This window comes from Neophocaena asiaeorientalis, unplaced genomic scaffold, assembly GCF_003031525.2.
Source record: "Neophocaena asiaeorientalis asiaeorientalis breed wild unplaced genomic scaffold, Neophocaena_asiaeorientalis_V1.1 scaffold648, whole genome shotgun sequence".
In the NCBI taxonomy this organism is placed as follows: domain Eukaryota; kingdom Metazoa; phylum Chordata; class Mammalia; order Artiodactyla; family Phocoenidae; genus Neophocaena; species Neophocaena asiaeorientalis.
Window position 1 is genome coordinate 4017285 of NW_020172781.1, and position 15300 is coordinate 4032584.

At 52.7% G+C, this 15300-nt stretch overlaps 2 protein-coding genes across 3 annotated transcripts in view; one reads left to right on the forward strand and one right to left on the reverse strand.

Annotated features, from left to right (window-relative positions):
* The window catches only part of HNF1A (HNF1 homeobox A), a 15988-nt gene extending 10574 nt beyond the window's left edge, over nucleotides 1–5414 (forward strand). For both annotated transcript variants that reach the window (XM_024741479.1, XM_024741480.1), the window contains exons 6-10: nucleotides 57–258; nucleotides 1024–1215; nucleotides 2354–2475; nucleotides 2559–2703; nucleotides 4086–5414. In XM_024741479.1, coding sequence (XP_024597247.1) covers nucleotides 57–258; nucleotides 1024–1215; nucleotides 2354–2475; nucleotides 2559–2703; nucleotides 4086–4213 — 789 coding nt within the window. In that variant the 3' untranslated portion in view covers nucleotides 4214–5414. The remainder of the gene's footprint in view (nucleotides 1–56; nucleotides 259–1023; nucleotides 1216–2353; nucleotides 2476–2558; nucleotides 2704–4085) is intronic.
* CUNH12orf43 (chromosome unknown C12orf43 homolog) lies at nucleotides 5326–13277 on the reverse strand. The gene is made up of 6 exons (XM_024741482.1): nucleotides 13119–13277; nucleotides 10956–10998; nucleotides 10678–10776; nucleotides 7840–7913; nucleotides 7208–7298; nucleotides 5326–6695 (listed from the first exon to the last, which is right to left on the reverse strand). The coding sequence occupies exons 1-6, from the start codon at nucleotides 13243–13245 to the stop codon at nucleotides 6347–6349; spliced, it is 783 nt and encodes a 260-aa protein (XP_024597250.1). The 5' UTR covers nucleotides 13246–13277; the 3' UTR covers nucleotides 5326–6346.
* Between the last annotated feature and the right edge of the window lie 2023 nt (nucleotides 13278–15300).

Genomic DNA, 15300 nt, shown 5'->3' on the forward strand with positions numbered 1-15300 from the left:
GTTCCCAGGGAGGGAGGGTGGGACCCCACCTGACTCAGTTTGGCTTCCCCTCCAAGGTCTCGGCCACTGGGGGCCCCCTGCCCCCTGTCAGCACCCTGACAGCACTGCACAGCTTGGAGCAGACATCCCCGGGCCTCAACCAGCAGCCCCAGAACCTCATCATGGCCTCGCTTCCCGGGGTCATGGCCATAGGGCCTGGTGAGCCTGCCTCCCTGGGCCCCACGTTCACCAACACGGGCGCCTCCACCCTGGTCATTGGTAAGCTGGTGGGGTGGACGGGGGCATCTGGGTGAGGGGCTCATGGGGCTCCCACAGAATCCAGGAGCAGGATGAGCCACTGGGACTCATTCCTTCATGTATTTATTGAGTGCCCACTCCGTGTTCCACTGGTGATACACAAGTGGACCGAACAGCCCCAAATCTCAGCCACCCAAGTGGGGAGGCAGACAATAAGCAGAATATGGGTTGGCCAAAGAGTTGGTTCAGGTTTTTCCTAACAGCTTACAGAAAACCCCGAACGAACTTTTTGGCCAATCCAATACATAAGTTATATAGTACCTTAAAAGGGAAAACAGCTATGGGAAAACAGAGCAGAGCAAGGGGGACTGAAGTTTTCTAGGTTTTAGGTTTTAGTTTGTTTTAAAAAAGCCCAGAAAAACTTTATTCAGAACTATTATGCAGAAACTCAATATATAAGACAGACAGGGAGCTGCTGGGAGCCAGGTACAGAGAGTTAAGCCCCAGGGCCTTTGCATCGTTGTGGAACCCCAGGGCTCCAGGGACCCTAGTTTGACACACCCCCTGCCCTTATGACGAGCTAGCAGCTCAGAGGGGGAGTTAACTTGCCAGGGCGGTAACTTAGTGAAGGTTCCTAGTACAAGGCTGTTTCCTGATTACCTTGTCCCCTCTTCCTACCCACTGGCCCTAGGAGGGAGTGATGGTGCCCCTGGGGGTCAGGGCTGGGCCTGGGGAGGCCATGGAGGCAGCAGGAGGTCTGGCTGACTCCTGCCCCTCCCGCTCCAGGCCTGGCCTCCACGCAGGCACAGAGCGTGCCAGTCATCAACAGCATGGGCAGCAGCCTGACTACCCTGCAGCCCGTCCAGTTCTCGCAGCCTCTGCACCCTTCCTACCAGCAGCCGCTCATGCCCTCCGTGCAGAGCCACGTGGCCCAGAGCCCCTTCATGGCCACCATGGCCCAGCTGCAGAGCCCCCATGGTGAGCACCCCTCGGCCCCCCTGCTGGGGGAGGCGGTGGGAGAGACTGGCTGTCGTTGAGCCCAGGGGAAGAGGGTGGCTTGGCAGATGCTGTGGTCTGTGTGTGTCTGATTCAAGTGTGAGTGCTTGTGACGGCGGCTCTGCGGGTGCTCAGATGAGCGTCTGTGGGCTGGAATACGTTTCAGTGTGTGAACCCGTGTGGCTGCGTGTGCACGCACATGGGTTTGTGTGAGTGGGTGTTTGTGTGTGCACACCCACGTGTGCCCTTGGGGCCATATGTATTTCTCAGCTTTTAGAAAGGTAACGTGGTGCATATACCATGAATGACACACCTCCCAGCAGGGCTTGGGGCAACACCCTGTCATCAAACACCATGATTCCTGCAGCAAAAGGTAGAATTCCACGAAGTGGGTTAATAAAGACTCAGCCTCACATCAGGTTCAGGTCAGATTTTGCCACCAAATGAGCTCTAGTGCCAACCAGACAAAAACCTGTTGGCTTTCAGACCTTTCTGGAACTTGGACTCTTGGATAAGGGCTTGTGGACTTGAACATCTGTGTATTGGGTTGAGGGCACCATTTATGCGTGTATGTGGGTGGTTGTGTTTTCATCTGAGTCCATGTGAGAATACGTGATTTATGTTGTTTTCTACTGGCATCTGTGTGTGTATTTGTGGGGCTGGAGACTGCAGGTGAAATTCTGGGTTAGACTGTGGAGAGGGGTCCTGGAGATTCAGAAATGCTGCCCCCTCCTCAACCCCTAACAGGAGCCCTGGCCTTTCCCTCCAAGGCCGGTACTTAGTGCCCTAACAGCACCTGTGCCTCCCATTGCCCTTCACACCTGTCCTCTCGAGATGACCGCAGGAGCTGGGTTTGGGTTCCCAGCCTCGCCCAGGCTCCTCTCCACCGAGACAGGCAGAGCAAGCCCCTGCAGTTGGGGAGAGCGTCCAACCCCTCTACCTGGAGCTCCCAGTTTTGGAAATCAGCCCTGAGTCCCCAGCCACTGCCCCACTGGGCTGTTCACCAGGCCCACGCCCCATTTCCCCTGAGCCCCCCACCTTGAGGCCCTCCTGGGAGGGGTCCAGCCCAGCCCAGGTGCCAAGTCTGTGTCCTCCTCTCTTCTCCCTCCCTCCCGGCCAGCCCTCTACAGCCACAAGCCCGAGGTGGCCCAGTACACCCACACGGGCCTGCTTCCACAGACCATGCTCATCACCGACACCACCAACCTGAGCGCCCTGGCCAGCCTCACGCCCACCAAGCAGGTAAGGCCCAGGCCTGCCCCGGCCGCTCCCTGGGTCCTGCCCCAGTGCACACCCTGGGGGCTCAAGAGCTGCCCTTCTGCCAGGTCTTCACCTCAGACGCTGAGGCCTCCAGTGAGTCTGGGCTTCACACACCAGCGTCCCAGGCTGCCACCATCCACATCCCCAGCCAGGACCCTGCTGGCATCCAGCACCTGCAGCCCACCCATCGGCTCAGCGCCAGCCCCACTGGTGAGTGGCCTTTCCCTGCCCCCCCAACCGCCATCCCCATAGCTGGGGAGGAAGTCGTGGGCAGCAGAAGGGGGGCAGGGAGGGGGTAAATGCGAGGGAGCACCTGTGCTCCCCTGAAGTGAGCCGAGAGGGGTGTGAAACCACAGGAGATGGGCCTGTCTCACAGGAACATCTATTAACTCAGTTGAGGAAAAAGATAACCGGAAGAGGTGGTAGGGGGTAATCAGGAGGTAAGAACTGGGCTTGCTGGGGACCAGAAGTGACTCATGGATGTGTTGCTTTAGCTCAGGGTTTAGCATTTTTTTGAATTCGTTGCCAACAGCTAAAAATTAAGAGCTTTCATAGACTTCTGGCTCCTCTTGCAAAGTCAGAAGGATTCGTGTTGCCCCATGGCAACCACAGAGTGTGGGCTCTCCAGCCCACCACGTCCCACCCAACCCACACATTTCCATTCCCTGAAGACCTGAGTCTGCAGCCCACAACGTCAGGGTGAAGAGCAGGCACTTTAGAGTCAGGCTGCCGGGCTTTGAGACCCAGGGCAGCCACTTGCTAAGTGTGAGCTTCAGCATCCTCCATCCAGCCCTGGTGGCTATAGGGACAGTCACTGAGGGCTCCACGGTCCAGGCTCCATGCTCTACCCATGAGGTGTGTGTTGGCATCCCCGTTTTACAGATGAGAAAGCACTCAAGGAGGAGAGGGATTTGGTAGCGCTTCCAACAGCCACTAGGTAGTGGGGCCAGGACCTGAACCCAGGTCCAAACTCAAAGCCCATTCATGCTCTCTTGAGGGTTCTCCTGAGACGCAGAACCAATAGGAATACACACACATGCACATATATTTAAGGAACTGGCTGATACGACTGTGAGGGCTGGCGAGTCTGAGAGCTGCAGGGTAGGAAGTGATGCTGCAGTCTCCTTCCCCAGGAAACCTCAGCCTTTGCTCTTGAGGCCTTCAACTGACTGGATGAGGGCCACCCACATTATCAAGGGAACTCTCCTTTACTTAAAGTCAACTGACGTAGGTGTTAAGCACATTACAAAATACCTGCACAGCAACGCCTGCGCTGGGGTTTGGCTCAATGACTGGGTACTAAAAGGCAGCCGAGCTGACGCATAAAACTAACCACGACACCGGCTCACCAGCGCTTCTGTGATGTTCCCACTAAAATGTGCTGGGAAGGCCACTCCCTCGTGGCCCTGGAGCCTGGTGGGGGGTTAACAAGGCCCAAGGGCAGAGGTGTGACTCTGGGGTCCGGTCACCTGCTGAGATTCAGGAGGTGGTGAGGTGCCACTTTCCCATCCCGAGTACCCCTTAGGGATGGTGGGTGGGGAGGGGCCGGGATGGGCGTGGCAGGCAGCCAGCGGCCTCCTCTGCCTCTGCAGTGTCCTCCAGCAGCCTGGTGTTGTACCAGAGCTCCGACTCCACCAACGGCCATAGCCACCTGCTGCCATCCAACCACAGCGTCATTGAGACCTTCATCTCCACGCAGATGGCCTCTTCCTCCCAGTAACCATGGACACGGCCTCCCAGGGGATGGGCCCTGGAGCCTACACAGCCTGCTGCAGGGGTGACCAAGACATTTGAGCCTGCAAAACTTTCACTGCCCCCAGGCTGCTGCTCTTCCCTGGAAAACTGTGCCTCAGTCCCCACCCTGTTCCCCTCAGAAAAGGGGGGTGTTCTGAGGCGCCCCAACCCGAGGAGGGCTGCTTCAGTGCACAAGAGGGAACCATGCAGAGCTTGGAAGCAGAGCTTGTTCCTGGTGGGACTCGGGAGGGACTGTCCCTGCTGCTCAGGGTAAATCTTGTCACTTGGAACGGAAGGGGGCAGCCTTGGACTCTGGTACCCCCAGGCCGGGCCTGTGGAGATCCCTGGCACCCCGCAGGGAACTGCCGGCCACACTTCTCAGGACACCAGCCTGTGTAGCTGGGAGAGAGGTCACAGGTCAACGTGGCCCCATTCTGTCACCTGTGCCCCAATCAGGCCACTCCACCCAGCCCCCCTTCCTGCTTTTAACCCGCACACCCATTTGGACCCACCTGTCCCCCCTCACATAAGCACCGCCTGAGTGGCTCCTCTGTGCCAGGGCCTGGGGCAAGCAGGCCTCTCTAGCTTCCCTCGTCCTGAGCCATCCCTATCCCCGGCCGCCATGACCTCCCGTTTTCTTGGACATCTGTCCCCCTGTGCATCACACCTTCTGATGTCAGCCTGACATCTCACCTCTACTGGAAAGCCCCCCACCCCCGCAGGCCTAGGTGTTGTCCCTGCTCCTATGGGAGATTCGTGACTCTGTACCTGGTGCCAAGTCAAGGTCGGGGGGCAGCAGACCCTTCCCTGCTTTGGGGGAGAAGCTGCTAAGCTCAGAAGGCAGTAAGGCCGGGGCAGCTGGCAGAGCTGAGGGGCCCAGAGGGAGAAGAGAGGCGAGACCAGAGGAGAGGTTGCCGCCTGGAAGCTTGGCGCCCAGCTAGCTGAGGGGAGGCGTTCACAGCCCCCCACCCCGGGGAGGCTGAGGTCCTGAGGGACAAGGGAGCCATGCCAACCAAGGGCTCATCTCCCTGGGGCTGCTGCAGACAACCCAGCCCTAGCGGACTGCCTCCATCCTGGATTGAGGAAGGAACCAGGGGGGAATGGCACCCCCTGCAGCTTGCAGCTGGCTAAGGGCGAGCCTGTACATTTATTTAACTCTTAGTAAATGAGGAACATGTTGAAACGTCTTGCTTGTCCACACATCGCCCAGATGGGATTGGGCAGGCTCAGGGGGGCGGAAGGGGACCAGGAGCCCAAGGAGGGATGGGGCCGGCACACACGCTCTCACATCCCACCTCTGTCTTCCTTGCTTTGCCGAATCTCCAAGGCCAGGCAACGAAGCCAGCACTTCACCTTCACCTTGAACTTCTGCTCCTTCTTGCAGGATACATAGGTCCACGAATCCCCCAGGCCACGAGTGCTGTGACACTTCCTGAAGTCTTGACGCTGGGGTAGGGGAACACTTCTGGGGGTGTAGGCAGGACCCCTCCTGTGTGATGCTTACTTATAGTGGCTCATCAGGATTCAGCACAGACACGAGGGCGGCACCCAAATCCCTCTGTTACATTCTGGGTCCCTCGACAGTTTATTTTGAATTATCCAGCTGGCTCAGAGACATGATCATGCATGGTGTATTCACAATGTGAAGAAAGAAAATTCTGGAAAACCAGGTGGAGGCAGGGATCTCTCTCCTTCTTTTCCAGACAATGTTATATCAGGTCTGTGTGGCTTGGAGGGAGATGCACAAAACTCCTCCTGGGGCTTGGCATCTCGAGGACACCCTCCCTCGTTTTCTTCAGGTCATGTCCCACACCAGGCTGAGGAGGCGGAAGCTCTACCACTTGGCCATCAGCCTTCAATGACTGGGAGGCTCCTCCTTCTTCCTGAGACCACAGAATGTTCTGGTACCACGGGTCTGCCCCAGCCCCAGTGGGAGCACAGAAGGGCAGGCCTTGCTCGCCCTACAACCACTTCTTTGCCCTGACCCTTGGGCCAGCCCCAGTCATGGGCGACGTCTAGACTTGCTAGCCAAGTCCTTGCACTTGGAGAGGGAGGCGGGGCTTGGACATGCCTTGTACCCCACAGCTGCCTGAGCTGGGCCCCGTGCTCACAGCAGGGCTCAGTTTGCAGGCATGGCTGCTGCGCTCTTTGCTGGCGGGGACGGGGAGGTCTCACTGGCCCTCTTTGCCTTTTTCTTCCTTTTCTTCTTTTTGGTCCCAAACGGTGCCTGGTCTCCGTTGAGCCCGGCGGACTCCCTTCCCTGCTCCCCAGATGCGGCCTTGCTTGCGGTGGTGGCCGCGGGGGCGAGGTTGGTGCTGTCCTCCTTGGCTTTCTTTTTCCACTTCCTTTTCTTCTTCTTTGCCTTTTTCTCCATGTTGCCAGGGCCGTGGATGGCGGACTCCTGGATGATGTCAGAGGCTGACACAGCCGCCTCCCGGCAGCGCTGCAACTCATCGCCGTCCTCGCTGCTGCAATGGGAGTGCAGGCCGGGTCAGCTGGAGTCGGGACGGGGCCCCAAAGCCACCTCTCGCTGCCTCTGTCCAAGCCACCAGAGAGCGGCCACAGACAGAGGGTGGCAGTTGGAGAACTCAGGCTTGGCAGTGAGGCAGAGCTGGGTTCCAATACTGGCTTCTCTGCTTCACGGCTGTGTGACCTCACATTGTGACTTAACCTCTCTGACCCTCAGTGTCTTCATCTATAAATTGGGGATCTTAACAGAGCCCAGGCCTCACAGGGATGTCCCAGGAGTGCAGTGTCTGGCACAAGATGGGTGCTCGAAAAGCAGTAAACATCCAAAGCCAAAGGCCAGTGGAAACTCTTCCCCCTCCCACTGAGGTACTATTTCCCCAGCTACTGACAGGGCTCCTTCTGGGCCTGGACCTCACTGGAGTTGGCCTGGCTATTTCGGGGGCAGGGGGACTGGCCAAGACAGAACACAGGCAACAACGAGGGAACTGGAGGAGCGGGTGTGCCATCTCACCTGGAGCTGGAAAGCAACCGTTTCCGGCGGGGCTGGGGAGCAGCTTCCTTCTCAGGGCCTCCAGGGATGGACGTGAAGAAAAGGCGGAAGCCTGCAACCCACAGGGGCAGAGTCAGCACCGCCAGGGGCACCCCAGGGGCCGAGGCTGCCCCATCTCTGCCCTCAAGGAGCTTCCAGTCCAGCGGGCATCGCTCCTGTCTAACTACAAAATGGTGCACCGTGGGATGAGAGGCACACTTGCTACCTGCTGCAGTGAGAAGATGGGGTGCTTGAGGGGATGCCGGCTGCCGAATCAAGTCAGCAAGCCCTCAGAGGCTTCAGGGAGTCAGCAGCTGAGCCTCCCGCCTAAGGCAGCTAGCAGAGTGGCTAATGAGTTGGGCAGGGGACAGAGACTCATGTGGGAGAGGCTGCAGGGTGCAGTGGCTAGGCACTCCTGCTTAGGGTCACCTCGGGCCAGTGTCTGCATTCCTCAGAGATCCAGTCCCCTCACGATTCCCCCCTGTGAACAGGATCACCATAATACATGCCTCGGACAGGGGCTGCAGGGATGAAAGAAGATAAAATGCCAAAAACGTATTTCCCAGCTCCAGACTCACAGGAGGCGCTTAATAAAGGAAAGCATAACTGCTCACCATCATCCTCCAGGACGCCTCTCGGTACCTCAGCCCTTCTTGGCTCCTTCACTACTTCTGAGATGGTAATGGAGCTAAGGGAAGAGATGGTGGATTTAAGATGAGATTCTGGGTAACAACGAAAATTCTTTTTAATTAAAACTTGCCTTTCTCCCTTTAAGTGGAGGGGGTAGGGTAATGTGATACTAAGTGCAAAGGCGGAGAGCACCCCGGCCTGATGGGGACGCAAATGTCCACAGTGCCAGCTCAAACTGCGGTGCCTCACTGGTTTAAACCCTACTTTATTCCAGAAAGTGCTGAAGAAGTTTTGAAGATACTCACAGTACAACAAAATGAGTGCAATTTCAAATAAGGCAAAGAGAAAACAAGAGCAGGAAGGACAGAAAGAGCCAGACGTGTGGCCAGGAAGCCCTACACACTTGCTAGACAGAGGGTACACATTTTGTTCTGAACTTCCTGGCAGCAAGCACGAAAAGGGAAATATGACCAGTCTAGAAAAAAACAGTTCAGAGGTCAGCTCCTAGAGCAGGGCAGACCTGGTTTTTTTGTTGTTGTTCGTTTTTTTAAAATTTTTAAAAACTTGAGCTAATTGTAGATTGACTTACAGTGCCAAGAAATAATATGGGGAGATCCACGGACTCCCCCCCACCCTGTTTCTCCCTCTGGTGACACTGCGTGTAACTAGGGTCCGTTATCACAACTGGGAAACTGACTTTGCTACAACCCACCGACCTTTTTCAGACTTCAGACCTGGGTTTTGAATCCTGATTTTGTCACTTACTAACAAGGGACTTCATCTCTCTGAGCCTTTGTTACCCGTCTCTACATTGCGAGTAATGAGTCCCTGCCTCCGAGGGCTGTCACAAGAATTAAATGAGACAGTGGACACCAAGCCCTGAGCACAGAGCCTGGCTGCAAGCCAGTGCTCAGTAAACAGCAGCTACAACGATGCTGAAGATGACTACTGTTGTCAAGATAAGCAATGAGCTTCACAGGACCCCCTTTCTCTAGAAGCACAGAGAGAGTGGGGAGAACTGACGAGACCAGGAAGCAGGTCTTGGGGGAATGCTGTCGGGGCAGTCACCTCACATGCACCGCAGAGACCGACGCTCTCAGCAACATCCTCGCAGCGAACACAGCAATGCACTGGGTGCTTCTCCTAACTGCCTTCTGTAGGTGCCAGAGGCCTCCCCGAAGTCCTGTGTGGGACACGGTCTGGGGAGAGGGAGCGGAGACTCGGTCTGGCCCAACTGGGCGCCGCCCCTGACCTGGGTAGTATCTAACCCAGTGGTTCAACGTTGGTCCGCAGGGGACACCAGGCAATGACTGGAGACACAGTTGGTTGTCACAGCTGGTGGAGAGACGCTACTAGGATCACATGGGTAGAGGCCAAGGATGCTGCGAACCATCCTACATGCACGGTATAGCCCCGCACAACCACGGACGATCCAGTCCAAAATGTCCATAGTGCCAAGATGAGAAACCCTGATCTAACACAGGGGACCAACTGGAGTATCATTTCTTTGGAGAGAAATATGGGAACACTGCAGGGAATATCCTGACCGCGTGTAACCCGCATCCTGTTGGATTTCCACCTAGGGAAGCATCCATTGTGGGTCACTGCAATGCCAGGCAGGCCCTGGTCACCCTGAAGCCGAACCATCATGGAGAAAAACCGCTCCCAGGGGTTGAGATGCTAATTGACCTTTCTAAACATGTTTAACACATTCCCAGGTTGGGGGACTGGCACTAACGCCATGAGGGTGCAGGCTGCTGAGGCCTGGCCCAACATTCTGTCTGGGAAGAGCAGCTGGTGTGCACTTTGGGAAGGCTTATTTGTCCTTTTTCAATGACTACTTCAAATTGAAGGACTATGGCCTGAACACCCTCAAACTCCTTTTCAAAACCTGCTAGGCTGGGGACTTCACTGGTGGCACAGTGAATAAGATGCCGCGTTCCCAATGCAGGGGGCCCGGGTTTGATCCCTGGTCAGGGAACTAGATCCCACATGCATGCTGCAACTAAGAGTTTGCATGTCACAACTAAGGAGCCCTGGAGTGGCAACTAAGACCCGGTGCCACCAAATAAATATTAAAAAACAACAACAACAACAAAAACCCTGCTAGGGCTCTGTCAAGTGGGGATGGATGTAGACCAGCGTATCCCGGAACACGTCCCATGACACGCCATCAGTCATCCATGGAACAGAGGCATTGTGGCCAAATGAATTCACCAGATACTGGGCTAAACAAAGTTACACAGGTCTCTTTACCGCAGGACTTCTCAGGGCCTTGAATACACTATTAGGAATCTAAATCTCCCAGGCATGGGGGTATGCAGAGCGCAGCGTTTCTCCACCTCTTTGCTGTTGGACCCCTTTTGTCAAGAGCCACACTCTGGACTCGCATTTCTAGGCACCTATTTTGGGAATGCTGACCTGGATCTTTACAGATTGTATTCTCACAGTGCCTGGCATACAGAAAGCACCCAAGAAATAGGAATTCAGTCGGTCCCTTGCCCTCTTGCAGAGGGAATGAGCTCGGGTTCCCATCTTCCTCTCATGGTAGCCGGATTGCACAGTGGTTAAGAGCAGGGCCTTTGGAGTCAAAGCCACTCTGCTCCTTCCTCCCTGTGACTTCAAGCAAATGCTTCCTCTCAGAGGGGAGCCTGTTGCCACATCTAGAGAAGAAGGACAACGACAGGACCTTCGTGGTAGAGTGATTATGAAGCGATGAGGTGACAGATGCCACATGCTTGCCGCGATGCCGATTTACACACTCTGAGCTTCCAGGCCATGGGAGCCCTTACTCTTCGTATTAATGAATAAGGGCAGGTTACCTGTCCAGCAGGGCTCCCAGCATCTTAGCTACGTGCGCTCGGAATTCAGGGGTGGTCTGCAGCTCGTTGCCGTCTTGTTCGTGCTCATCCACCTTGTGCCTACAACACACACGAAAAGGACCTCACTTCCTGCCAGCTCAGAACCTGCCCCCATGAGGGCGGGGAAGACATGTGTCTGGTTCGCACTGACATCCCAGGGTCTAATAGCCTCTGGCACACAGCAGGGGAGCAATATCAATGAATGAATGCGTGAAACGTGAACCCAAAGTGCACAGTACCTGAGGCTCGGTTGGGTGGTTGGCAACTGAGTATTTGCAGCACCTGTGAAAATAACGAACACCAAAGCATTTATAGAAGAAACGACTATAGCATCAGTTGTGTGCCGAGCACTATTTTATGTGATTTACATGTATAACTCATTGAATCTTTCCAATGACCCCATGGGGTGGGGGTTACCATTATCCCCATTTTGCAGGAGAGGAAACTGAGGCACGGAGATGTAAAATAGCTTAGCCAGGGTCAAACAGCTAATAAGCAACAGAGCTGGGATGAGGACCCAGGCCATCTGGCTCCAGAGGCCCCCCCTTAACCACCATGCTGGACAAGCAAGTGTAATTTGATTCCAATATTTATTGAGTGCCTACTACGTGCCTGGCTGTGTGCTAAGTGCTGTGGAAGAGAGAGAAGAAGGGGGCTCAGTTATGTTGATCACTGGACTGGGAGTCTGGCTGGGGTCTCAGCCTCCACATTCATTAGAGGTGCCTTTCCGGCAAGTTCATTTATTTAAGAACTATTTTCCTGACCACTGTGTAGGCCCTGGGGATACCATGGTGAAGGGATACCAGCCCTCGTGAAGTTCACATCATGTAACCCCTCGCTCAATAAATATCTGTGGATCAAGTACAGGCCAGAGTTGACTCTAGGTGCTGGGGATGCAGGGATGAAAGGAAAAAAGACAGGATAAATAAAGAGGCAATTGTAGAAGAAAGGAAAGCATTATATACGAAGGGAATCGCACAAACTATGATGATGGTGGAGAGAAGGCATGTAACCCAGCTTTCCCGAAGAGATGGTGTCCCAGCTGTATTATTAAAGGATGAGTGGGAGTCAGACAGGAGGGGGAAAGCAGTCCATGAAAAGAGACCGATCACATAATTGCTGCTATTTATTGGGCCTTTAATGTGCGCCAAGCACTGCACATACATCATCTCAGTTCCTTCTCAACCTTATGGGATAGGTACTACCATTACCCCCACTTTACAGATGAGGAAATTTAAGTACAGTGAGATTTAAGTACCTTGCCCAAATTTCTTACTGCTAGTAAGTGATAGGGATGGAAAGGCATTTCTGCTTATAGAAAATGAAGAGAAAACTGCAGAGTTGTGGTGCCCACAGTATGGTCTGGAGCCTACCTACGGGAAGTGTGCAGTATGGCAGGAAGGCAGAAAGGGACAGGCAGGCAGGGAATGGATTACCAAAGGGCTTGTAAGTCCTTTTCAACAAAAGCAGGGGTTCTTTGCCATGGCCTGCTCTGGCAGTCTGGTAAAGCCTGGATCCCTTCTCAGAATGTTTTAGATGCAAAAAATGTAACACATAGGATTACAAAGAAAACCAATGATACTGAAATTCAGTTATCATTAATAGTAAAAAGCCAAATTTGGGATAGTATTAATATATGTGCTTCTTCATTAATGTATTAAATAAGATCTACTGATGGGTCTAAAAATTAATGTAATTTTAAAGCAGGGATGAGTGGAAATAATTTTTTTCAACATTTTATTATGAATAAAATATTTTTGATGTATCTGCAAAGACTGTAATGGGATTTGAAAATCTGCGACTTTTGTTAAGACAAAGTAACAGGTATTGCCAAGACTACTGCGGCTTGTTCACATGCATGATGGAAAGAGATGCTAAATTTCAAACAGAGATTAATGAAAGTAAAGATGAAATATTTTTCCCATTCAGATTCACGGACCCTCTGGATTTTGTCCGGGATTAGGTACCCTTAAGTTAAGGGGTTTTGGATTTATTCCCAAGGCACTAGGGAGTCACGGTCAGAGAGACGTGTAGGACACAGCTTGCTGGCAGCCCCAGGGAGTGAGAAAGTGTTGGAGGCGGGGAAAGGCTGGACGCGAAAACCCAGTAAGGGTCGCAGGCACCTCGGAGAGGTGGTGGGCTGCCCAGGGTGCGACAGTTAGGATGGACCCAGGGAAGCAAAGTCAAGAGACATTCAGGTGACTTGGTATCTCTGAAGGGGATAATGGAACAACCCTCCCTGCTGAACTTGTCCGCGCTTTGACTCTGAACCCCACCCAGGCCCTGGAGCCTCCTCGCGGAAAGAAGTCTAATTCCAAGGACTCCCTCTTCACCATCCATCCTCAAGCCGCAGGGGAAGATCCTGCGCCCTTCGGCCAGACTCCCCGAACATAGTCCCCTACCGGCTCTTGGCTCCTCCGGGCCCCTCGGGCGCTGCTCCAAGCCCCAGGCCGGCATTGCCGCCTCGCGACACCGGTCCAGCTCCTCCGCATCGCTGCTGCTGCTGCTGCTGCTCTCCAGATCGCTCATGGCGCCAGTGGGCGCCGCCACCTTGAAGCACCGCAAAGGGTTGTGGGGAGTGCCTCCAGGAGCGATCCTCTTTCAAGATCCCACAAGGGAGCGGAGCAGCACAGCGCATTGTGGGGATTGTAGTTCTCAGACTCAGGCCGCCATTGGTCCTAAACTGTTATGGAGGTTTCCTTAAACGTGAGAGTTGGAAGGGCCTAAGAAATCAACTTATCTATCCTTGAGGAGGAAAATGAGACCTATAGAGAGGGAAGAATTGCTTAAGGTCACACAAAGGGTTAATGAGCCAGGATTGGTTCCCAGGTTTTGGTAAATCCGTCTGGGCATCAAGAGCACCTTAGGGAACTTTTTATTTATTTATTTATTTATTTTTTTTAAACATCTTTATTGGGGTATAATTGCTTTACAATGGTGTGTTAGTTTCTGCTTTATAACAAAGTGAATCAGCTATACATATGGGAACTTTTTAAAATGCAGATTGTTGAGTCTCACTAAAAACTAGGCGAATCAGAATCCCCGAGAGTGGGACTCAGGAATCTGTATTTCCTCCAACATCCTAGGGCCTTGCTGCTACTCAGTGTATAATTCGTGAACCAGCAGCACCGGCAAACTCCAGAGCTTGTTAGAAAATGCAGAATCTTGGCTTCAGCCCAGACCTCCTGAATCAGAACTTGCATTTAAACAGGATCTCCAAGTGATCTGTGAGCACATTAAAGTTTGAGAGGCACTATCCTAGGTGATTCTGTTGCACAATATGGTTTGGGAAACATTCTGCGTTTTTCTAGCTCAGGACTTCACTCAACCTGCATGCACATCGGAAACATTTGGGAAACTTTAAAATACTGACTCCTAAGATCCCCCAAGACCGACATATTAGAATCTCCACAGTTAAGATACTCCAATATAAAATATGAACAAAATCACTTTTGTCTTTGGAATGCTTTTCTTTGTGTTTTATCTTTGAAGCTGAGTGTGTCAAAAGTTTTAAAAAATAAACTCTCTGGCCTCAGCTTTCCTATTACGAAAGAGAGAAAGGTAACTTATTCATCATTCTATTAAACAAGAATTGGTCCACTACCTACAATGTGGGCTCTACTGGGCTTTATAAAGGATACAGAGGGTGTGGGATGGACTCACCTGTCTGCTCCATGGAAAGGAGGCACTCTTTCCACCCCTGAAGGCAGAAAGAGGTGGGAAACAGGCTGCTATTGATAAATTGCCCAGAGACTATTGAGAACCAATTATAAAGTACATTTTTCCCCCCTACGGTGAGTAGTCCATTAGAAAGTGGGGCAAAGGGGAGGGGGGAAAAAGCAAACTTTTTAATGGGTTGATTGGAGTAAACCTGATCACATGATGTCCTTTGATGCTAAAGATGCTATTACTTTCCTTACATCCTTGGACAATTAGGTACTGTTTGTGTGTGTATTGCAGGAGTTGAGGGAATTTTTTTGTTTGTTTGTTTTTATATTGGAGTATAGTTGATTTATAATGTTGTGTTAGTTTCAGGTGTATAGCAAAGTGAATCAGTTATACATATACATATATCCACTCTTTTTTTAAATTTTAGATTATTTTCCCATATAGGCCATTACAGAGTATTGAGAAGAATTCCCTGTGCTATACAGCAGGATCTTATTAGTCATCTATTTTATATATAGTAGTGTGTATATGTCAGTCCCAATCTCCCAATTTATCCCTCACCACCCTACCCGCCTTCCTCTGGTAACCATAAGTTTGTTTTCTACATCCGTGACTCTACTTCTGTTTTGTAAATAAGTCGAGGGGATTTTTAAAAATTTATTATATTTTTACTTTTGGTTGTGTTGGGTCTTTGTTGCGGTGCGCGGGCTTCTCATCGTGGTGGCTTCTCTTGTTGTGGCGCACGGGTTTAGGTGCTCCGTGGCATGTGGGATCTTCCCAGACCAGGGCTCGAACCCATGTCCCCTGCATTGGCAGACAGATTCTTAACCACCGTGCCACCAGGGAAGTCCAAGGGGACTTTTAACACCACATCATCCTCACTCTCCCAGACTTTGCTTTTCTTCATCTCAGTTT

What these genes read in the sequence shown, in the direction of transcription:
- CUNH12orf43 (XM_024741482.1), bottom strand. Translation starts at nt 13,245, where the DNA reads ATGAGCGATCTGGAGAGCAGCAGCAGCAGCAGCAGCGATGCGGAGGAG. An exon ending in CTGGGAGCCCTGCTGGACAG is followed by an intron (nt 7,914 to 10,677) that starts GTAACCTGCCCT and finishes CTCTTCCCTTAG; the next exon opens with CTCCATTACCATCTCAGAAG. An exon ending in AGGCGTCCTGGAGGATGATG is followed by an intron (nt 7,299 to 7,839) that starts GTGAGCAGTTAT and finishes TGTGGGTTGCAG; the next exon opens with GCTTCCGCCTTTTCTTCACG.